The sequence below is a fragment of the Anomalospiza imberbis genome, chromosome 22 (genome assembly GCF_031753505.1).
Source record: "Anomalospiza imberbis isolate Cuckoo-Finch-1a 21T00152 chromosome 22, ASM3175350v1, whole genome shotgun sequence".
Lineage (NCBI taxonomy): Eukaryota > Metazoa > Chordata > Aves > Passeriformes > Viduidae > Anomalospiza > Anomalospiza imberbis.
Genome location: NC_089702.1, coordinates 4,229,323 through 4,251,306, shown reverse-complemented (window position 1 = coordinate 4,251,306; position 21,984 = coordinate 4,229,323). Strand labels below are relative to the sequence as shown.

General features: G+C 60.5%; 4 protein-coding genes across 7 annotated transcripts; 2 read left to right on the top strand and 2 right to left on the bottom strand.

Moving 5' to 3' along the window:
• The first annotated feature begins 16 nt into the window (after window positions 1-16).
• On the top strand, window positions 17-4,191 carry BECN1 (beclin 1). Its single transcript, XM_068212032.1, has 11 exons — window positions 17-251; window positions 340-407; window positions 486-544; window positions 924-1,014; window positions 1,272-1,408; window positions 1,574-1,768; window positions 1,985-2,131; window positions 2,611-2,760; window positions 2,849-2,909; window positions 3,375-3,517; window positions 3,802-4,191. Exons 1-11 carry the CDS (start codon window positions 32-34, stop codon window positions 3,968-3,970), a joined length of 1,440 nt encoding a protein of 479 aa, XP_068068133.1. The 5' UTR covers window positions 17-31; the 3' UTR covers window positions 3,971-4,191.
• On the bottom strand, window positions 4,065-8,395 carry CNTD1 (cyclin N-terminal domain containing 1). 3 transcript variants are annotated; one of them, XM_068211967.1, is made up of 7 exons: window positions 8,156-8,395; window positions 7,988-8,063; window positions 7,588-7,759; window positions 6,988-7,087; window positions 6,043-6,187; window positions 5,610-5,671; window positions 4,065-5,218 (listed from the first exon to the last, which is right to left on the bottom strand). In XM_068211967.1, exons 1-7 carry the CDS (start codon window positions 8,325-8,327, stop codon window positions 4,944-4,946), a joined length of 1,002 nt encoding a protein of 333 aa, XP_068068068.1. In that variant the 5' UTR covers window positions 8,328-8,395; the 3' UTR covers window positions 4,065-4,943. The 3 variants fall into 3 exon arrangements, with proteins under 3 accessions (XP_068068068.1, XP_068068070.1, XP_068068067.1); XM_068211969.1 differs by having other exon boundaries at window positions 5,575-5,671; window positions 6,988-7,150; window positions 8,156-8,342; XM_068211966.1 differs by having other exon boundaries at window positions 6,988-7,150; window positions 8,156-8,315.
• Window positions 8,396-8,601: 206 nt separating this feature from the next.
• On the top strand, window positions 8,602-9,298 carry COA3 (cytochrome c oxidase assembly factor 3). Its single transcript, XM_068212017.1, has 2 exons — window positions 8,602-8,856; window positions 8,937-9,298. Exons 1-2 carry the CDS (start codon window positions 8,619-8,621, stop codon window positions 9,047-9,049), a joined length of 351 nt encoding a protein of 116 aa, XP_068068118.1. The 5' UTR covers window positions 8,602-8,618; the 3' UTR covers window positions 9,050-9,298.
• Window positions 9,299-9,447: 149 nt separating this feature from the next.
• WNK4 (WNK lysine deficient protein kinase 4) lies at window positions 9,448-21,488 on the bottom strand. Of its 2 annotated transcripts, none has more exons than XM_068211834.1 (20): window positions 20,899-21,488; window positions 15,701-15,873; window positions 15,328-15,548; window positions 15,090-15,247; window positions 14,457-14,545; window positions 14,163-14,382; window positions 13,756-14,086; window positions 13,465-13,595; window positions 13,330-13,397; window positions 13,098-13,239; window positions 12,900-13,016; window positions 12,670-12,825; window positions 12,314-12,371; window positions 12,040-12,174; window positions 11,333-11,913; window positions 11,002-11,098; window positions 10,468-10,894; window positions 10,152-10,354; window positions 9,943-10,040; window positions 9,448-9,864 (listed from the first exon to the last, which is right to left on the bottom strand). In XM_068211834.1, the coding sequence occupies exons 1-20, from the start codon at window positions 21,349-21,351 to the stop codon at window positions 9,862-9,864; spliced, it is 3,861 nt and encodes a 1,286-aa protein (XP_068067935.1). In that variant the 5' UTR covers window positions 21,352-21,488; the 3' UTR covers window positions 9,448-9,861. The 2 variants fall into 2 exon arrangements, with proteins under 2 accessions (XP_068067935.1, XP_068067934.1); XM_068211833.1 differs by having other exon boundaries at window positions 9,448-9,861.
• Window positions 21,489-21,984: the final 496 nt, after the last annotated feature.

Below are 21,984 nucleotides of genomic sequence, written 5' to 3'. Positions count from 1 at the left end.
CCCAGCGCCGCCCGGGGCGGGGACACGGAAAATGGCGCGGGCGGCGCCGCCGGGACCGCGCCCCGCCCCGCCCGCGTCACGTCCGGCGCGCGGCGATGGCGGGGCGCGCGCGGGCGGCGCGATGGAGGGAGCGCGGGCGGGCGGCGGCGGCACCGCGCACGTCAGCTTCGTGTGCCAGCGCTGCTGCCAGCCGCTCAAGCTCGACACCTCCTTCAAGGTCCTCGACCGCCTCACCATCCAGGAGCTCACCGGTACCGCGGCGCCGTGGCGTGGGGGGGACGGGGGCGGGCAAGGGCCCGGGCCTAGGCCTGGGCCCGGCTGACGCCTTCTCTCCCGCAGCCCCGCTGGTGACCGCCGCCCCTGCCAGGCCCGGGGACCTGCACGAAGAGGAGAGCGCCCTGACGGAGGTACGGCAGGGCCGGGCGCGGCGGGGCGCGGGGGCAGCTGCCCCGGGCCTTCCGGTAACGATGTTTCCTTGCCTCCAGGAAGCCTTCGTGGAGAACCGGCAGGATGGCGTGTCCCGGAGGTTCATCCCGCCAGCCAGGTACAGCCGCTGCCGCAGGCCCGTCAGGCCCGGCCCAGCTGGAAGCCTGGCCTCTCCCTCTGGGCAGCTGGAGCCTGCGCTGTGTCAGCGCCTCAGAAATGTCCCCCCGTGGCGGTGGGTCGCACTGAATAGCTCGTGTGAGCCCCTAGAGTTTCCCCTGCAGATCCCCAGGACCCTCGGGCTCCTTGTCAGTTTGAACACAGAGCTTCAGAGTCCTTGGGGCACTGCAGGCCAGCCCAAACCCGACAGAGCCCCTAAAACACGGGTTGTCCCAGCCTCCTGCTCTCCCTTTCCCCTGAGCCAGCCCCAGATTCCGGTCTGGCGCTCAAGCTGCCTCCCCTCAGCACTTAGCACTCATGTCGGTAACATTTTTTCCAAGAATGATGTCAACAGAAAGTGCCAACAGTTTCACGCTGATCGGAGAGGCCTCGGATGGTGGCACCATGGAAAACCTCAGCCGGAGACTGAAGGCAAGTGGGCCACGAGCTGGCAAACTCAGATCCTTGGGAACAGAGCATCAGTTTTTCCTGATGCTCTGCAAAACTAAACTGCAACGATTCCCACAGCATTTGCCTTCCAGGGGCTTGGTTGGTGAGTAGTTGAGCAGAGGTAGATTATCTTAATCAGTACTTGGCCTGCAAAGAAGATTCTTGCTAACTGAAGCTGCTGGGAACCAGCAGGCAGCTGCCTGTGGTTTCGCTTGCGCTAATGCGAGCCCTTCCTGCAGGTCACTGGTGACCTCTTCGACATCATGTCTGGGCAGACAGATGTGGATCACCCACTGTGTGAGGAATGCACAGACACTCTGCTGGACCAGCTGGACACACAGCTCAACATCACGGAGAACGAGTGCCAGAACTACAAGTGAGTGATCCACAGGTGACCCACGACAGAGCTGCTGTAGCTTGAGGCACAATCTGTGGAGAGCTCGGGGTTGGCAAGAGCTGCAGGGGCTGCCACAGAACTGGGGACTGGCAGTGCAGGACTTGCCAGGATACCTGTTCTGCTAATCCTGTTGTTCTCCTCTAGGAGATGTTTGGAGATACTGGAACAGATGAATGAGGATGATAAAGAGAAGCTGCAGACAGAACTGAAGGAGCTGGCGCTGGAGGAAGAGCAGCTGATTCAGGAGCTGGAGGATGTTGAGAAGAACCGCAAGATTGTGGCTGAGGACTTCGAGAGAGTCAGGGCAGAGGCCGAGCGGCTGGAGCAGGAGGAGGCTCAGTGAGTGAGCTGCACCTGCAGCTTGTGGCAGGGCTTGGAGGCAGCAGATAAATGAGAAACATGTAGCTGGTAACGTGAGAAACCTGTAAATGTGCCCAAATGCCAGTGGCTCGCTCTGTGCAGAAGGAAAGGTGGCGAAACCAAACTGGCCTGCAGAGCTGTCACTCTGAGGTAGAAGCCAACACTCAGCACTTCTTGTCTTGTTTCTGCTCAAAGGTATCAGAAGGAATACTGCGAGTTCAAGAGGCAACAGCTGGAGCTGGATGATGAGCTGAAAAGTGTGGACAACCAAATGCGCTATGCCCAGATGCAGTTGGATAAATTAAAGAAAACCAACGTGTTCAACGCAACCTTTCACATCTGGTAACGTAGACACTGGAATACTATATCCATGTTCTTGGAATCTGCAGTGTGAAGCTGTTTAAGTCACTGCGTTTGACAGGAAAGGTGCAAGCCAGCTCACAGTTATCTCCCAGCAAAGCAATGAGTGCCACCTCTCAGGAGCAGCAGCTGAGTAAAGTATGCCAGGCTGTGGGAAATGGCTCCCTCACCAGTCCCAGTAACACTTTGGGAGCCCCTGTGCCAGCCAGCAGTGACACTGGCATTAGGGTTCACAGAGCAGGCAGCTAAGAGAGGCTGGCTAGGGATTTTTGTTGTGTTTTTATGACAGAAAGAGAACAAGTGTTTGGTATTTACATACACTTGATAAGAATAGCCCCAAACTGTCCGTGTGCTTGGCTGGCACTGTGTTTGCTGTGCTGTTGGGACAAGGCCCCTGTTTGATTATCAGGCCAGGAGCTTTTCCCAGCCTAACACACTTATTTATATAATTCTTATCACAGGCACAGTGGGCAGTTTGGCACAATAAATAACTTCAGGCTTGGCCGCCTCCCCAGCGTTCCTGTGGAATGGAACGAGATCAACGCTGCCTGGGGGCAGACTGTGCTGCTGCTGCATGCCCTGGCCAACAAAATGGGCCTGAAGTTTCAGAGGTACCTGCAATACCTCACACAGGTCATTTATGACCCAGAGGAAGACAGGCAGACTCGGGTACCTGTGAATTCTCTCTCCTTTTTTCAGATACCGCCTTGTCCCCTATGGCAACCACTCCTATTTGGAGTCCCTCACAGACAAATCCAAGGTAAGAGATCCCATACAAATCATGGGACGTTGACCTTGAGTGCCAGAGCCCTGGTCACACGGGGGATGCAGGAAACAAGACTTGGTCTCTGTGGACGTGGAGTCCAGGAAAGCTGGCTGCCCCAGCTCCTCCAACGTGTAACATCTCACATCCTGTATGAAGCCACGGGTGCTGCCAGCCAGCAGTGTTAGAAGTGACAGAACTCTTGAATGGCACACCTGGCCAGAGGCAGAGGCATGCTTTGGGGCGATTGGCAGGTAGATGGCCTGATTTGGAATTGGTGGAAGTCAGGAACATATGCCTGCACATGGTAGGCACTTGCCCAATACCAGTCACACTTGCCCTGTGCCACAAGCCATATCTCAGCATCCCATGACAAATTTAAGCCTCACATGAGGCTGAAAAGCTGCAGTGACCATATCAAAAGCAAGTGCTTGGGGTGCCTGATACAAATCTCTTTTCCAGGAGCTTCCCCTGTACTGCTCTGGAGGCTTGAGGTTCTTCTGGGACAATAAGTTTGATCACGCCATGGTGGCATTCCTGGACTGTGTGCAGCAGTTTAAAGAGGAAGTGGAAAAAGGTGAAACTCGGTTTTGTTTGCCTTACAGGTGAGTGTTGCCACAAAACTGTCAAATTCAGCCCTGTATGCTCCCCCTGGCACTGCTTGCTGTTTCAGCCCTGATTTTTCAGAAATCATCTGGAATTCTTAAAGATGTGTGTTTGCTACAATGAAACTTAAAGCCAGCCCCTTGGGTGGAGTCCTGAGGCTTGCTCAAGTCCCTTTAAAAACTGGATAGTGTTGTTGTCAAATTTAAAATCTAGTGCTTGGTGTCATACTGAGATTAAATGTTTGCAGTAGGAGTACACTAATTAAAGCTTGTGTGTGATACAGGATGGACGTGGAGAAAGGAAAGATCGAAGACACAGGTGGCAGTGGTGGCTCTTATTCAATTAAAACACAATTTAACTCCGAAGAGCAGTGGACAAAAGCACTAAAATTCATGTTAACTAACCTGAAATGGGGCCTTGCCTGGGTCTCATCCCAATTCTATAACAAGTAACTTTGATCAGAACTTGGTCTGGCAGGTGTGGAGTGTCTGCATTGTGTTGGAGAAAGGCAAATTAAGATGTCTCAATATTAACCAGTACAAAATGTTTACAATACCAAAAATCCACAAGACACTTTATTTAAAATGCCATTATTACAAGTAGTTTATAGAAAAGCAATATGCAAAGTTGTATCATTGAGCTGAACAGAATAAAAACCCAGCTATTAAATGGATTCTAAACTGTTATTTTTGGGGTTTATGGCCATGCCTGTAAATAATTGTCAAGCTTCAGAACACCCATCAGTTTGATGCTGCTCTGTTACAGCTAATGCAAGCTTGGAAAAGCAGGAGATTACAAACACGGAATAATGTGGGAAAACTGCCAGAGTTCTTGCCTGGTCATTAAAAAGTGACTACAGTTTAAAATAAAGTATTTTCTAAGTCATATCAGCACTTCTTTGTGCTGTTGCACTTAGCAAGGTTTGATACCATGACAGCACTGTAATCCCTCCTGCAGCCTGTTCCTGCACAGGGCTGTGCTGAGGAAACAGTGAAATTATTCCACACTCCAGGAGTTTTCAGCCAGCAGTGCCCGGCACAGCGCAAACCGCTGGCACTCGCAGGGACACCCGGCCTGGGCACTGCTGTGGTGGCAGTCACAGTGCTGGCACTGAGGGGACAATCACAGGCACCTGAGACAGGGGTTTTATAAAAGCAGCAGGAGGGGACAGAGCATCCCCGTTTGTGAGAGCTGGCCCCAGCCAAGCACCAGGCACGGCAGCAGCTTTCAAACAACTGCTCTGAGGGGTCTCTTTGGGTAAAGGGAACTTAGATTCAAAACTTAAAAGATGCAGCTGTTACAATAAAGCTTTTAGGGCATTTCTAAACACAAAGGTGCTGTTGGGCCTCCTTTCAGAGCATGAATGTGATGCCTAGCAGGACGAGCTTTGCTAATTAACACGTGACTGACGGGCTGTTCCAGAATTCAGGTAACCCTCAGCTCTGCTGGGTGCCTGGGCAGTGTCACAGAGGAGGGACAGTTGCCAGCAGTGTGGCCGTTCCTGCTGCTGAGCCAGCGAGTGGATGGACAGGGTGGTTCTATTTCTGAGGAGGAATTTTGTCCTCGGGAGATTTGGCCCCACAGTTCCCACCGTGCTGCTCGGGGGTGGTGCTGCCAACAATGCGCCTCACCACGGCGTAGGAGAACTCCAGGATGCTTTGTGGAGTAATGCCAGTGATGCAGTTTAAATGCTCCACAACCTGGAAAAAAAGAAAAGATAGAGCACCTAAAAGCTGTGAGTTTACAGACTGAGAAGAGTAACTGCTCCATGGGCAGTTTCACAGGCAGTTGTCCCATGAGATTGCTGCTCTACCTGCCAGTGAAACATTGCCTGTGGGGTTTTGTTCTGGCTGTGAAGCACTGAAGTTGAGGACACTCAGCAGTGCCAGCACACACAACTGCCCCATGCTCTCAGCTCTGACAGAATCCCGCATGCTTCCTGCTAAAAAGACAGAGGTGTCCCCTCCCTCGTGCAGCCCCACTTGCTGTGCTGGAACAGATAAACCACCTTGGCACTGTGTTCCCGTGGAGCCAACGCCTTCAGCAGTGACTGTACCTGCTCCCAGTGCCCGGGGCTCAGGATGAACACACCTGTACTGATGACTCCAACAGCCAAGAGCATGAAATCTTCCTTCACTGTTAAAAACTTGGCTCTGCAGGAGGAAAAGTGTGTTCAGGTGTAAAACGCTGCTTCACAGTTCAAAAGCTCCTGCTGGTGCAGTTGCCAGTGCCCAGGACATGTTGGCTTACTCAGGCCAACCAAAGCCCAACACCAGGAGCTGAAACTGACAGTGCAAGGCTGGATTTTAACCAAATGAAACACTTTCCTTGCCCTTGAAGCAGCTATGGAAAAGCATGTTGCTTTGAACTGGTATATTTAGAGACAATTATGAATGCCCCCCCAAATCAGTTATTTTTTAAAACAAGCCCCCAAAATGGCATAACGAGAGTTATGCTGCTATTTATTAGCTTTTTCAAGGGTTTTAATTTCAAAGGGTTATTTTAAGTCATTGTCAGGTCTTACATCTGCAGTTTGCTTGGTGTGGAGTTCTCGATGGCGATCTTCAGCAAAGTGTCATAGATGGTGTCTCTGGTCAGGTAGCAGAAGTCCAGCAGCTGCACGCACAGCTGGTGTAAGGGTTTGGCAGGAAGCAAGCAGCCGTTGTATCCTGGAGGAGATCACACCATCAGTGCCACATTTTGGGTCACTACATTGAATTAGGAGTCTTAGGTACCATAAGGGAGAGGGAATTCTGAGGACAGCAGCCCTGTCTCAGAATGCCACGGGATCCCTCAGCCTCCATATAATTTCACTCTGAAATTCAGGCTGTCAGACCTGGGCCGAGAAAATGCTGAGTGATTGTAGAAAATGTGGCCTGGCACCACATTTAGGGGCTTTAAACTCTTAATCTTTAACTGAACGAGTCATGACTGGCTGCCCAACAACATTCATCACATTCTACAAAGGACAAAGCTGTCATCTAAAAAGTGAAGTGTCGCTGTTGGACACAAAGTGAGTACACAGAAGCTTGGTAAGTTCAAAGGAGGAAAAAAAAAAGAGAAAGTTTTATTCGAACATCTGGTATTTATAGAATTCCACAGGTGACCGTGGATTGGAGGATGGAATTACCACTTCTCTAACTACAGTGGTCCAAAGATCAATCAATCATTTCTCTGCACCCACAGAGAAATATAGAAACTATTCTATTTATACATGAAATCGTGTGGGAACTCTGACTCTCAAATATGTAAACACTATCAGAAGGCTAAAGAAGTTTTATGAGAACACTTTCAAAAGAACTATAAAAGAAAACACTTTTAATAATCAGGGCAACAGTGAAGCTCTGGACAATCTGAACAGTTCCATGTGCAAAAATCTGTAATACAAGACATTTTGCTTCAGACCAGCAACAGCTCTGTGGCCCTACTGAAGAACTTCCTTCCCATTCTCTCTGACTGATACTCTCACCTAGAACCTCCAGAAGCAATTCCACGTAGGCCAACGGAGTTGACACGTTGACGTGGAAGTGCAGAGTGTTTAAAACAGCAAGCTCCGACTCCAGCAATTCCTGTTTAGTGTAGGAGTATTTTAAGGATTGCAGAAATGTTAAAGCTGTGTCACTGGTCACTCTCTGAAGAGGAAAAAAAGAGACAAAACGTCTTCCAGGAGTAAGGCACTCCATAGGGACAAAGTGCTCTGTCACCTCTCTCCCCCTGCCGAGCCCGAGTCCTTTGAGCTGGCATGGGAAATCCAGCTCTGAGCTTGCCCACAGGTTTCAGCTCAATAAACCATCCCCAGGCTGGTGTGAACCCCTGTGGACACACGATTTTTGACAACCACAGGCTGAGATTTCCCTGTGCTCTTTTTCCCCCCACCCCAGAACTGGGAACACTTGCCAGCAAATTGTTACTGGATGAGCAGCAATTTACCCACCCTAAAGGGAATGTCCTGTCCTTGGCATTTCATTATCACTACTGCCTTCCAAAAAGGAAATCTGTTTTTAAGAGAGATTAATACACTGCAGATTTCACCACAGTGCTAGAGCAAGGACAGGCTGAGCTGGCTTACACTGTAGTGCAGAGAGAGCTTGCTGGCGAGCTGAACACAGGACACGAGTCTCAGGACAAAGGTGTTGGTGATCTGATCCCTCACGGAGCTCCAGCTGCTCCTCTGGCCTTGGTCACGGCCTTTAGCACTCCCTCTGTCATCACACATCTGTTCTACCTGCTTGATCATAAACCTACAAAAGCCACAACTGCTCAGAGAACGTTCTGGCTGCTGAGAAAAACAAACAAAGGCAATTCCACGTATGCTTAAGAGTGTATGTAGAAGTAATCATTTGGATCAAATGAATGAGGAGACAAAGCCCTGGACAGGCACATTAGTCATGGGTGGCTTTGGGACAGGGCATGGGCAATATAACCCCACCAGGGAATGGGAAATGTGCTCAGTGTTCAGGACTCGTTACCGTTCGAGTAACTCCACTGCCTGGTACCGTGTCGACTGGTCCAAGTGCCATTTTTCAGACAAAAGGAATATAAATTCTGCAAAAAGCACAGCAGTCGCTCGTTTCAGTCTCCCGAAGCTCACGGTGCAGCTGCCCCCTGCCCCGGGAGCTGCTGTGGCCAACTCTCACCCACGATCCGTGTCTCTTTGAAGCACCCAGCCTGCTCTGGCAGCTCACTCAAGTACTGCTCATTCTCCCTGGCCAAGTGGATCAGTGTGTCCTCGATAATTTCAGGAGCAACCCCACTGAACACGGGGCCTGAGTCACGGCCCCGGGGTTCCAGTGCCACCTGCGACCCCATTGAGCGGGCCAGGGCCGAAGCCGTAAGGACAATGATTTCACCAGCTCTACGCGGAGAGACCGGGACCGGGCTCTAGTAGCTCCTCCCGGCCGCTCGGAGGCGGCACCGGGCCGGGCCGGGCGCTCGGGGACCGCGGTGCTCCCCCGCGGGGCCGGGCCCGGTACAGGCCCCGGCCGTTTCCCGTCACGTGGCCCCGCTCCGCCAATCAGCAGGCGCCGATGCCGCGACCGTCACCAACCACTCGACGGCGCGCGCCGCCCGAGCCCTCCGATTGGCCAGCGCCCCCGCCGGATGTGGCGTCACGTCTCCGCGCGGAGACGGCGGGGAAAGATGGCGGCGCCGGGGCAGCCGGGGGAGGCGGCGTTCGCGCGGCGCATCGACCCGGCCCGGGAGCCGGGGCTCAGCGCCGAGCAGCGCCGCCTCATGGCGCAGGTGGAGTACGCGCAGCGCCAGCGCGCCCTGCAGCGCCGGCTCCGCAGCCGCAATGTGCTGCTGGCGCTCGGCATCGGCGCGGTGACATTTGGCATCTGTATCCTCCGGGGCCGGGGAACGGTGGGGCCGGGGGGCTCCGGGGCCTCGCCCGCAGCGTTTCCTTAACTCCCCCCGCAGACGGTTACACCTTCTACTCGGTGTCGCAGGAGCGGTTCCTGGACGAGCTGGAGCAGGAGGCGGAGGCGGCGCGGGCGCGGGCCCGGGCGCGAACCGAGGGCACCGCAAGCTGAGCGGGGAGCGCCCGGCCCGGCCCGGCCCGGCCCGTGACTGAGCTGCCGCCCTCGCCAGGCAGGACGGGCCTCGAGGCAGATGCGCCTGAGGGGTTCGGGCCTGCCCCGGGCTCTGCTTTGGCCCGGAGAAGGCCCCGGGGGCTCCCCGCAGGCAGGGACCCCGCGGGCAGAGCCCGCCTCGGGGCCGTGCCCGTGGGAAGGACGGGGCGCCCGCTCCCACCGCTCCCCTCAATAAATCCTGTGACTGGAGACCGCGTCAGCGCCCGTTGTCACGGATCTCTTGAGCTGAGCCCAGCTCAGGAGTGGCTGAGGGGGGATTTTCCGTCCACTCTTTATCCTCGCACAGTGACGCAAGCAGCCACGCGTCCTGCCCGACAGACACGCGCGCAGACCCGGTTTGTATTCAATCCATGTTTATGAAAACACTTTTCCCACACCAGTTCACAACAAAGTGCTCCCGGGTGCTGCTGCTGCCGCGGCAGGCAGCGCCGCAGGGAGCTGAAGGCGCTCCGCAGGCTGGGCGGGTCCCGAGCGGGGCTGGGGTGGCGGCAGGGCTGCGACAAGCCGGGGCTCCTCAGGGCGGGCTCGGCGCCTTCCAGCGCGAGGGACGGAGACACCTCGCACGTGTCCTCCAGCAGAGGGGCTGGGGACAGCGGGCACACACCCGTGGGACAGGCCTGCACCGTGCCCGCGGCTTCCCTGCTGCCGGCCACAGCCAAGGGCAGCCCGGGCTGTGCAGGGCCGGCTCTGCCCGCCCCGGGGCAGCAGGCACTTGGATGAGGTAGTTCGTGGAGTCACTCTTGACCAGCCAGCTACTGGGGAGAGAAGCAGCCGTGAACCGAGCGCCGCGGGAACGCCGTGGGATCGCCGCGGGATGCGCCCCTGCCCCTTACCACGCGCCCGAGGTCGTCGGCGAAGGTCACGCCCTTGTTGAGCCGCTGCTCCTGCGAGCCCGTGCTGCTGCCGCTCAGCGAGTTACGGCGCATGATGCCTGCGGGGACAGCGGCCCTGAGGGAGGGCACGGGGCTGGGCAGCTCAGCCCGGGCTCCCTGCCCTGCAGCCCCCACCCAGCCCGGTGCGGAATGGGGAGCGGGGCCGGCACCTGCGGGCGGCGCCAGCTCCAGGCGCTGCAGGCTGTTGCGGCGGGAGGGGTTAAAGCTGCCCTTGGACAGGCGGCGCTGGCGGCCGGACAGCATGGCAGCAGGCGAGACGATGCCCAGCGGTGGCTGCTTCCCCATCCGCAGGTACAGCTCCTCGATCTCCTTCTTCTGGGCGCTCTGCAGCAGCTGCACCTCCGCCAGGTGCCTGGGGAGAGGACAGGGGCTGGCAGCGGGGCCTCGGGGAAGGGACAGCGAGCTCCCACCCGGGCTGGGTGGGAACACCTGTCACCTTCCAGGTGCAGCCCACCCCCGGCTCACTTCTGGCGCAGGTTCTGCAGCTCCTCCCAGATCTCCTCGTCCTCACTCTCGGTGTCATCGCTGCTCACATAGGACAAGCTGCGGGAGTAGCTCAGCCACACCTGGCTCAGCATGGCCTGCGGCACATTTTCTGTGCTCTCTTCCCCAGGGCCCTCCCCTGGGTCGCTCCCTGCTGGCGCAGCAGGCACCGCGCCCCCCTCGGCTGGCACCTCCTCAGCCTTGGGGCCTCGCTCCGCTGCCTCCGGTGCCACGTCCGAGTCACTGCTCGAGCTGTGGCTTGTGTCAGGGACCACGGGGGGCGGGGAGCCGCTGGCTGCTGGCTCCGTGCCGTGCTGCTCTCCGTCACTGCTGCCCGGCACCGGGGAGCTCACAGCCAGGTCCTTGGCTGGGACCACCTGGAACCGGCCCAGGACCTGGGGCTTGGCTTCTGCTGGGGACAGGGGCAGCTGCTGGGGCTCAGGGCACATGGGCTGGCCGGGGCATTGGGTGCCCTGGCACAGGCACAGGTACAGCCTCGGCCCTGCCCCACCTTACCTTCATTGATGGGCGAGAGCTGGGCCTTGGGCACGCTGGGGGCTGGTGCCTCCGAGATGATCAGAGAGTGGCTGGGCTTGGGGGCACTGGGCAGCACCTGTGGGCACCTGAGCACCATCAGCAGCCCCCCTCCCAGGTCCTGCCACATCTCCTGTCCTCCCCTCTGTGCCCTGGGATCTGCCACCCGCTCAGCCCTCCCTGCATCCCAGCCCTCCACAAGCCATGAGGCTCCATCCCATCCCAGTGCAGCATCTGCAGCAACCACCCAGCCCTGCTGACATTAAGCTCTACCTGGAGCAGCCCTGGACAGCCCTTGTACACCCAAACTCACCGTGCTGCCCTCTGGACCCTCAGATGTGGATGTGCTCAGCAGCTGCAGAGGGCTCCCCACGGCCTCGCTGCCTGTGGGACACACTGGGGCTGGTGCCAAGGGAAGGGGGGATATGGGCACCCCGGCAGTGGGGACATCAGCTCTCACTGACTCAAGGATCCCACCGCCAGGTGGGACTGGCTTGTCTGTGCTGGTGGGGTCAGGATAGACAAAGCGTGGGGCACCCAGGGCAAGACTCTGCGGCCGTGGCAGCAGTGGTGGGTAGAGGTGCCCACTTGAGCTGGCAATGGAGGAGACAGTGTGGGCCACGGTCATCACTGCCAGGGAGAAGACATTGGCCAGGGACAAGAGAGGGGCAGTGGGGGACAAGGGTGTGCTGGTCACAGGGGGGCTCAGGGGACTGCTGGGCTCACAGGGAACAGGGGATGTGGGGAGAGGCTGGGGGGACAGGAGGGCTTGGGGCAGGGCTGGGGGGACAGGACCCCCTGGGGTCCCCTGGGCAGTCAGTGTTGGTGTCAGTGCTGGTGATGACGTGAGCCAGGAGGGAGTCATCGAGACGAGGGGCCAGGTCTGTGCTGAGCCTGCAGGGAGAGAAGCATCAGGAGCAGCCCCTAGGGCCACCTCCTACCCCTGCCCAGGCACCCAGAGCCTGAAGGCAGCTGGCAGCCCCAGGGCAATGAACACGCCCACCCTGCCAGCACTGGTACCTGTGGGGGACCCCAGTGGCACTGGGGCTGCCAGAGGCTCCACAGGACTGGCCAGGTTGGTCTCCGATGGGGAGCGGCTCAGCAGCGGCAGGACGGGGGACTGGACAGAGAGGCTGGGACTGGTGCAGCTCAGGTCTGTGGCATAGGGGTGACAGCCAGCCTCAGCCAGGGCAGGACATGTCCTTTGAGACCCTCTGGGCTGGGCTGAGGCCATCACCTGCCCTGCATGGGGCTTGGGGAGACAGGAAGGGCCTGCACAGGGGCACAGACGTACCACTGAGTGAGGATGAGGAGGAGATGGAGCGCGAGAGCCCCTGCAGCTGCAGGTCCACCTGTGAGAAGGGTGAGCTGAGCCCAGCACTGGGGCAGAGGCCCCAGCCAGGCTGTGCCAAGCCCCCACTGGGCCCCACCCTGGCCGGACCACCTGTGGGGACAGGTGGAGGTGGAGCTGGAGTCTCTTCTGGGCTGGGGAGCACCTTGACTTGTCACAAGAGCAGGCAAGTGACCACAGGAGGACCCTGCACCCCAGCCCCCACCCCGGACTCCCTGGGGCCAGGCAGCATCCCAAGCCATGCTCAGCAGCAGCAGCAGCAGCTTCCCCAGCGCTGGCAGGGCCAGGCTGGCACTCACGGGGCTGCCCAGAGCACTGTCAGCCTCGGGGCCCTTGGGCAGCTCGGTGCCACTGCGGCCGTCCTTGCGGAGCAGGGTCTCCACGCGGTGGATGATGTCCCGGATACGGTTGATGAAACTCTCCCGCTCCGACTTGAGGATGAACTCATTGTGGACCTGAGGGTTGGAGGGGCCGCTCAGCACCCAGCCCTGCCAGGCAGGCCCCACCTTCACCCTCCCCCTGCCCTCACCATAGCGGCTGCAATCTCCTCTGGGTTGTCCCCATCCAGGTCGAATTTGAAGGTCACCATCTTGTTGTTGTAGGTCTGCAGCTGGCACTCCACCACTCGGTCATTCTTGTCGGAGATCTGTGGGCAGCAGGGCTGGCTCAGCCCAGGAGAACCCACCTGGCCCCTGCCTGGCCCCTGCCTGGCCCCTGTGCCACTCACGTTGGTGATGCGCAGCCTGGACCGGGCTCGGCGCCGCAGCAGCTTCCCCGAGGCTCTCTTGGGCGGCAGCTTGGTGCTCTGCTCGCTGGCCGAGAGCCCCTCACAGCCATCGCTCATGCCCGATGCCACATCCGAGGTGTAGCTGCAGGAAGCCCCAGCTCCGGAGCATCAGCATGGCCATTCCCAAGCACCACACTCCCTGTCCAGCCCCTGCCCTACCCCCCGGCCTCACCTGTCCACCGAGGAGGAGAAGCCACTGGCAGGGGGCAAATGCTCCGTGGGCAGCTGCACGGCGATGCTCTGCAGGGAGAGGACGGGGTGAGCCGGAGCCACAGCTGCCCTGACCCCCCCGTGGGGCCGTGCTCACCGTGGGGAAACAGCGCACGGGCCGGGTGGGCGGGGGGCTGGTGGGGTCCACTGCCACAAAGCTGCGATGGGCCAGGTCCGGGGAGTCCAGGAAGCCAGAGGAGCTCAGGTACCCATCGGTCTCACAGTCGGCTGTGGAGGAGTGCTGGCATGAACCGAAGCCAGTCCCTTCCCTGGCTGGCCAGCTGGGAAAGGGTTGTGGGACTGGGAGAAGCTGACGGAACCCCCACCCACCTCCCAGCCCAGGTCCCCTGCTGCCCACATGGCTGTTGCCCCCTTGGTGCGTACGCACAGGTGGCTGAGGAGTAGCTGGTGTGCCGGTAGGTGAAGTGCTGGTGCTGGTCAGCTTCGGGCTCCTCAGGCTCCAGGGGGAAGGTGCTGCTGAAGGCCGAGTCCCCAGAGCCAGGGGTGGCCAGGGCAGGCGTGGGGGCACCAGGTGGCAGCGGGGACTTGAGCTCCTCCAGGAGCCGCAGGACACCTGGCGGCTGCTCTGGCTCTGCGGGTGATGGAGCACCCTGGACACGCTTCAGCTTCTCCCGCTTGCGCTTGATGGCGACCACACGGTCCCGCACAGCCTTGGCCACCAGCTTGTAGTCGGCCTCACAGACAAAGCCCAGGACCACCTGCACAGGAGGGAGCTTGTCACTTCGGGGTGTAGGGACCCCACAGAGCCCAGGGCTCCCCCATCTCTGTACCCACCATCTCCTGGGCCACCTCCTCTGCCACATCCTTGTAGAGCTCAAAGAGGAACTCGATGGCGTTGTTGTCCTTGTATTTGCCGTGCAGCTTCTTTGTGTCGTCCATGCGCAGCCAGAGCTTGAGCCCAGACTTGACTCCATCATCCTCCTCAGCCAGCTCCACATGCACCCCTGTGTCCTCCTGGAAGAAGGAATGCTCCAGCAGGTCCTGGATGGTGTACCTGCAGAGGGCACAGCTCAGCGCGGGCTCAGGGCCAGGGGGGACCCTGCCACCCAGGCCCCGCTCTGCCCCCACCTCTCGTTCTTGTCCATGCGGATGCAGCCTTCGATGATCTCCTTCAGCTCGGGCACCTTCACCTTGTAGAAGCTGCTGGGCTTCAGGCCCTGGGGGTAACGAGAGTGAGCACCTCCTGTGCCAACCCACCGCAGTGCGGGACTCCCTGGGCCCAGGGAACAACCAGCCCAGGGCCCCACGAGCTCTGCAGTGGCTCCTGTGGCCCACGGGCCACGTGTGCCTGCACGGGCCAGGATGCCCCAGGGCTCTGAGTTTCCACCCCAACAGGCAGGAGCTGGCAGGAACCGGCTGTGACTGCTCAGGGCAGCTGCAGTGCCCCAGGCCAGGGTGACCGAGCAGACTGCTCCCGTTCCACCCCATTAACATGCTGGCAGTGGCTGGTGCAGAGCCAGGGATGTGGGGTCTGGCCAAGCCATGGCCCCACCACCACCACCACCACCACCACCACCACCCACAGCTCCATGGCCTGGTGGAGCACCCCCTCACTGCCCAGACTATCTTTAGCCACTCACACAACCCGCACAGTGACACATTTTGCCAGCAGCAAGGCCTGACAGCTCCAGCTGACCCTGCCCCCAAGCCCCTGCCCTGCCTCCTGTGGGATCAGCACCCGCAGCTGGGGCCGGGCCTCACCGAGGTGACCTTGCGGTAGATCTGGGCGGCGTTCTGGCACTCAGAGTAGGGGTACTCCGAGGTGGCCATCTCCAGCATGCACATCCCGAAGGCGTAGACATCCACTGCCTCGTCGTACTTCTCCTCATACATCTCCGGCGCCATGAACTCGGGGGTGCCTGGAGGCAGCGGTGGAGCTCAGCACCCCCGGGATGCCCACCCCCTGCAGCCCCCACAGCTCCCATGAGCCCAGCCCCACCTATCACACTCTTGGCGAAGGAGGCTCGCTTGAGTGTGGCCAGGCCCAGGTCCCCAATCTTGACGGAGCCCGTGGGGCCCGTGATGAAGATGTTGTCACACTTGAGGTCGCGGTGGATGATGGGGGGCGAGCGAGTGTGCAGGAAATGCAGACCCTTGAGGATCTGACGGCTCCAGCGCTGCAGCACCTTCAGCTTCATCTCTTTAAAGCGCTTCAAATACCTGCCGGGGACCAACAGGGCTCAGACCTGTGGGGCTTGGACTCGTGGCCCAGCCTTGGCTCCAGCCCACCCTCCTCCCATTGCCATCCAGACTCAGATGAGCCCACAACAAAGAGCAGGGACCCTGTTCCCTCCCCTGCACGCCCCAATCACGTTTTCAGGGTGCCGGACGTCATGAGTTCTGTGACCAGCACGATGCAGATCTGCCCTTTGATAGTTGACTTCCAGGAGTCGTAGAAGCGGACGATGTTGGGGTGCTGCAGCCCCTTCAGCATCTCCACCTCCTCGCTGAACCGCTGCCGCTCCGTCTTCGACAGCTTCCGCGTCTGTGGGAGCCAGTGGGGGTGTGAGGAGGGCACATGGTGTCCTGCCGAGCACAGGGGGTGCCCTGGCCATAAAAGACCCTCACGTCCCCATCCCCATCCCCGCTGCCTACATACAAGGCAAAGGAGGCTTCTGTGGCCCCGGCGCAGAGCTCAGATCAGACCTCTGTCCCACAGCGCAGTGGCACACACATGGCTGGGGCCACCCTGGACTGTGGTCCCCCCACCAGCCCACCACTCTGGGCGGGTGCACGACAGACGAGGCACCGAGGAACCCGAGCAGTTCCCCGTTGCCCTGCGCTGGGGCCACCCGTCCCCACTCCCCTCACTCAGCTCCCAGCTGGAGCCCACCACGCTGCCTCGGGACAGGGAATCCAGCCTGCAGCTGGAGGGGACGTGTGGGGGCTCTGCAGAAGCTGCTGCCATCCTGCCCTGTGCAGACCCGATGGCCATGGCTCTTCTGCCCCACCAGGGCACCATCAGCACTGGGCTCTGTGCAGCCGAGTGCTGGGCCAGCCTCAATGAGGCCTTTGTTGGGGAAAGCAGGCGGGGGAGGCTCCAGCCCAGGTTTTTCCATGTTCCTCCTGCTCGAGTTAATTAAAGTGGAAACACAAGCCGAGGGTGCTGACTGCAGCTGGGGCAGGGGCCAGCGGAGGGGACAGCCCCCTCATGCTGAAGGGACACAGCCCCAGGGAGCAGGAAGAGGGGAGCTGGCTGGCCAGAGCCAGAGGAGCCAGGTCCAGCCCCGGCAGGAGAAAGAGCAGCGACAACTCCACCACAGCCTGGGGTCCTGCAGAGCTCAGCTGCTGCAGAGCCTGGGGCCTCCAAGCTGGGACCCCTGCCCAGCCCACATCCAGAGGCCAAGGAAACTGGAGCTGCCACAGAGCTCCCACCACCAGTGCTGCCAGAGCTGTCTCAGCCTCTTGGCCCGCGGCCACCATCAATCCTGTTGGCTTTCGTAACATTTTCATTGCATCACAGGCGGCCCCATGGCTTGGCTGGAGCTGCTCCATAATCCCCCCACATTTAATACATGCTCAGGGACAGGCTGAGCCCAGACGAGAACCTGAGCCTGCTGCAGCGGCATGAATGGGACCTTTCATAGGGAAGGAGGAAAACAGCACCCGAACCCCTGCAGGGCCAGCAGCACACACCGGCTTCCCTGCCTGGTGCCACAGCCACCACCATCCCTCTGGCCCCCTCCTACCCACCAAGAGTGTCCAGAGGCTTCACTGCACCCCACAAACCTGCAAGGGCACGAGGAAGCTGACACGGGCTGTGAACTGGGGCAGGTGGGGAGTCAGGGGTGGCCACGGCTCTCCCAGCTCAGCTCGAGTGGACCCCAGCTGGAGCAGTTGTGGCAGCACAGCCCTCACTGTGCCATGCCCAATTCCAGGCAGAGACCCAGCACAAGGCCACCTCTCCCAGAGTGCCTGGAGTAAGGTATGGGGGAGCCAAGCCTGTCCCCCAAGCCTGTGCCAGGGCTGCTGGGCTCGTTGGCATCGTTCCTTCCACACGACCAAAGTGGCAGCAGCTCCCAGTCCTGTGCTGATACTCTCCCCGTTGAGTGTGGGCATCAAAGCCCAGCCTGGGCATAGCCTGGCTGCAGGAACGCCAGGAGGGGCAGGGCAGACAGGGCAACCAGCACAGACATGGCACACAGCATGGGCACACCGTGTCCTCTCCTAACAGCACCCGCACAGGGTGGAGGAGGACGCTGGGGATGGTGGCATGGGGACCATGAGGAGCTGGGTGGCAATGGTCCAGCCCATCCTGTGAGCCAGGAGCTGGCTGCCGAGGAGCCCAGCACAGCCAGCACCAGGAGCTGAGGCCAGCTGCAGGAGAAGGGAGGGTGGGGCCGGGTGGCCGAGGACACGGCTGTTGTCTCTGCGGCAGGAGGCTGCCCCAGCCTGGCGGCACCGCTGCTCAGTGCTCTCTGCAGCACTCTCAGGGCTCTCCCGTCCCTGCCTCTGCACTGGCACTTGCACTCTGGAAGGGCATTCAGAGCAACACCATGGTGGAGCACAGAGCCAGGGCTGGAAAGTGCCCAGCACTCTCCCTCCAGCCCTGTCCACAGGCACAGGGACTCCCGAGCCCCCAGAGGTGCCAGCTCTCTGTCAGCAGTGGGTGCCAGCGCCTCGCTGATCTCCCCGTGGGTCTGCCCCGCCGAGCAGAAGCTCCTGTGTGCTCGCAGCCATGTGAGCACACACACAAGGTGCCCTGCAGCCCCGGGGCTGCTGGCTAAGGTTACTTGCCCAGCCAGGGGAGGCACAGCAGTGCCTGCTGCCCAAAATGCTCTTGCCCATTTGGGGAACCCCAAGGGGTTCCACAGGAAAATCGCACAGTCAGGTATTTACAACCCCACTCTGGGCCTCTGGTTTCCTCCCTGCTTCCTCCTTCCCCACCGCCTGCAGCACCTACGACAGAAATAGTGCCAGGCTAAAGCTGGAAAGCACAAACAGTGGGGCTGTGGACATGGGCGGGAGGGGCAGACAGATGCTGCGTTCAGGAGACGGGACAGGGATGGGCAGGTCCCCAGAGGGGTCTCACAGGGAGACAGAAGACAGGCAAAACCAACCTCTGCCTCACGAGGCTCTGAGGAGGGAAGGTCAGGGCAAGGACAGTAGGGAGAGCTGGGGTTTGGGACTGGGATCCATCACAGCACTGAACCAGGTTCTCTGGTGCAGAACAGGTCAGGCCTGAGGTTAAGTACTCATTTGGAATTGAAAGGCAATAGAAGGAGAACTGTGAAGTGCACACGACAAAGCTATTTTTAAAATGGCAGAACCACAACCATTTTTATTTGTGGTTCCAAATCCCGTATTTGTGTCACAGTGTCCAATTCTTTGCATGATTGCTGAAAAGGAAAACAAACTTCTAAATGTCTGCGTCTGTGCTCTTAGCCCCTTGTGGGACACGGATTTGGGTACAAGAGACAGTGGATAAAGAGCAGTCAGTGGAATGGAGCCAAACACTGGGTGGGGAGGGGAGAGGGCAGGGGCAGGCACGGGGTGGGAGCAGGGACCTGGCTGCACTCCCGTGGGAGGCTGCAGGGCCAGAGGGGTCAGGTCTTCCCAGCACCATGGCATGCTCACAGGAGGGTCCCTGGCAGGAGCTCAGCCTGGACCCCAGCCTCTCCACAGCCACCCCCAGGGGACAAGCGAGTGGTTCTGCCACTCCTGCCTGGCTGGCTCGCAGGACCAGCAACGGGGCCAGCATGTGCCTGCTGGACTGGATCACGGAAGCATTTTGCTTCCCAGCTCCCTTTTCCCCTCCACCTGAGTGGTGCAGGCTCATCCTCTTGGCAGCCCCTCCAAGACACCAGCACTGCCTGCAGGGAGGAGTGGGAACAAGACCTGCTGCCAGCCCTGCTGTGCGTGCCAGGCCCCAGGACAGGGGAGCTGGGCCACAGCTGTGACATGGGGCTGAGACCCACAGGGAGGGACACGAAACCAGCTGAGTGGGAAGCACTGGGGACAGCTGACTCATCCACAGAAGGAAGGGGCTCGCCAAGCAGAGCCTGTTCCAGTCAGTGGTTGCCACCTGAAGGGACACGAGGACTCAAGAGAGCTCAGGGGCGTATGTACGGAGCTGTGGGGCTTTGTGAGGGCAGGAGAACTGAGCTGGCTCTGAACTGAACTCTCGACAACTGAAGCAATTGCAGAACCCATGGGGGTGAGGGGCAAATCTTCACCTTCCTCACTAAGAGGCCATAGTCAGCCCTCTAAAAACCACCCACCGGTCTCTCAGGATCTCTTCTTGCTCTGCTGGGCTGCAGCCATCCCAAGGACCCAGCCCAGGCAGCCACCTGCAACTGCACTGAGCTTTTAGGAACAAGACAACAAACTTGCAAGACACGTTTTTCTGTGTCAACAAGGACTTGGACCTTCCCACCACAGCAGCCATCCTACGGTCAGGAGCCTGAGGGAGACTTTGGACTTCACCAAAACCCCTCCCCAGGTGCTCCAAGGAGAAAAGGCAGCCCCACAGCACAGATCTCCCTGTGCACCTCCATGGACAAGATCAGGCCCATCAAAAGCACTTGAGTGGGCAAAGGCATTGTGGAGGCAACACTATCACCACTGCTCTCAGCATCCCGCTGTCAGGCTGCAGGACAGCCAAGGAGATGGAGGAGTGTGGCAGCAGAGAGGAAATGGCGATGCTCCTCAGAGGCCTGGAACCACAGGTGCTTCCAGCTGTCCTGCCATCCCCTGGCAGCATCACAGAAACCACTCACAGGTGACCAGGTACACGACTTCAGCCAAGGTCAAGCAGGCAGAGAGCACCAAGGTCGCGTCGTACCCTGCTCCCAGCTGACAGCCAGCCCCAGCTCGCTGCAGGCACGTGCCCCAGGGCACACCAAGGGCTATCGGAGCAAACCTTGGAGGCAGCTCCAGCGCAAGCACAGGCAGGTATGCAGAGAGGGCACTGCTGTGCTCGCTGTCCTCCTGGAGGGAAAGCTGCGAGCTGCTGAGCATCGGCAAGACAGTGGGATGCTCAGCCCCAGATCCACCTGTTAAGTGCCAGAGCAGGGACTGGCATCAAGAACGTGGGCACCCTGGCATGCTCCATAGTGCAGGCAGCAAGAAAGCAAATGGAAAACAGCACGTGATGAGCAGGAGGGCCAGGAGCAGCGGCATTAAGCAGGAGTCTGGGTCCGGGCCAGCAGACCCACGAGGCACCGAGGCACTGGCAGTGATGGGCACAGTGCAAGGCAGCGAGGGGCGCCCGCACCCTGCCCTGCTGCTGTGGCCCGACACACACCGCACCACAGCGACTTGGCAGAAGCGGCGGCTCGAGCGTGCCTGCCCTCGCCGGTCCAGGCTCCAGCCCGGGGAGGTGCCCCGCGGGTCCCACACAGCAGCAAGGCAAGCAGCAGTAGGCAGCAGGGTCAGGGCCGGGGAGGGCTGCACACGGCAGGGAAAGTGGACAGAAGAGGGTCTAAGTGCCTCTCTCGAGCCCCTTGCCCCGGGGCGGGGGTCTGTGGGTGCGGGCAGACAGGGGCGGAGGCGCTGGCAGGGGCCGTACCTGCAGCTCGCACCAGGCCACCTCCACGGTGGTCTCCGTGTCCAGCCCCTTGTAGACGGTCTTGAAGGAGCCGCGGCCGATCTCGATGTCGAACTTGAGGAACCGGCCGTCGGGAGAGGTGGCGACCGCCCGCGTCTCCACCTCCTCGCTCTCCGTCTCCTCGGGTTCCCGGAGCCCGACAGCGGCCGGCGGCGGCGGCGGCGACCCCCCGCGCACTCCGTCCGGCGCCGGGTACCCCAGCAGCTCCAGCTCGGCCGAGCTCCGCCGGTTGAAGCGGGAGGAAGCACGTCGGGAATCGCGCCCCGAGGACCGCCGGCTGCGGTTACGGTGCGGGGCCCGTCCGGTGAGCCCTGGACCCGGCTCCGGCTCCGGCTGCGGCGCGGAGCCGCCGTCCGCCCGCTCCGCCTCGGGATGGGACATGGCTCCGGCAGCGGCGGGCTCGGCCGCCAGCATCGGCTCCAGCCCGGTGGGAGCGGCCGCTCCCGCGCAGCTTCGCACCCGTGGCCTCCGCCACCCCGCAACCAGGAGCGACCGCCGAGACCCGGTCCGGGCACCGGCTTCGGCACCGCCGCCGCTCCGCCCGGCGGCACCGCCCCCGCCCCGCCCGGATCCGCCCCCGTGCGACCGCCGCCCCCCGCCCGCGCTGCGCCAGCGGCCCCGCGCCGGGCAGGATCACCGCACCGACACCGACACCGCACCGGGCAGCGGCTCCGTGCCGGGCAGGATCACCGCACCGACACCGACACCGCACCGGGCAGCGGCTTCGCGCCGGGCAGGATCACCGCACCGACACCGCACCGGGCAGCGGCTTCGCGCCGGGCAGGATCACCGCACCGACACCGCACCGGGCAGCGGCTCCGTGCCGGGCAGGATCACCGACACCGACACCGCACCGGGCAGCGGCCCCGCGCCGGGCAGGGACACCGCACCGGGCACCCTGCGCCCAGCGCTGCAGCTGCAGCAGACACGGGCTGCGAGCAGGGGCGAGCGCCCCGCGCCCCGGCGCCGCTCCCGAGCACCCCGGGATGTCCCCTCCGAGCCGGGGGTCACCGCCTGGCGCCCGCCCGGATCCGCGCTGCCGCGGCT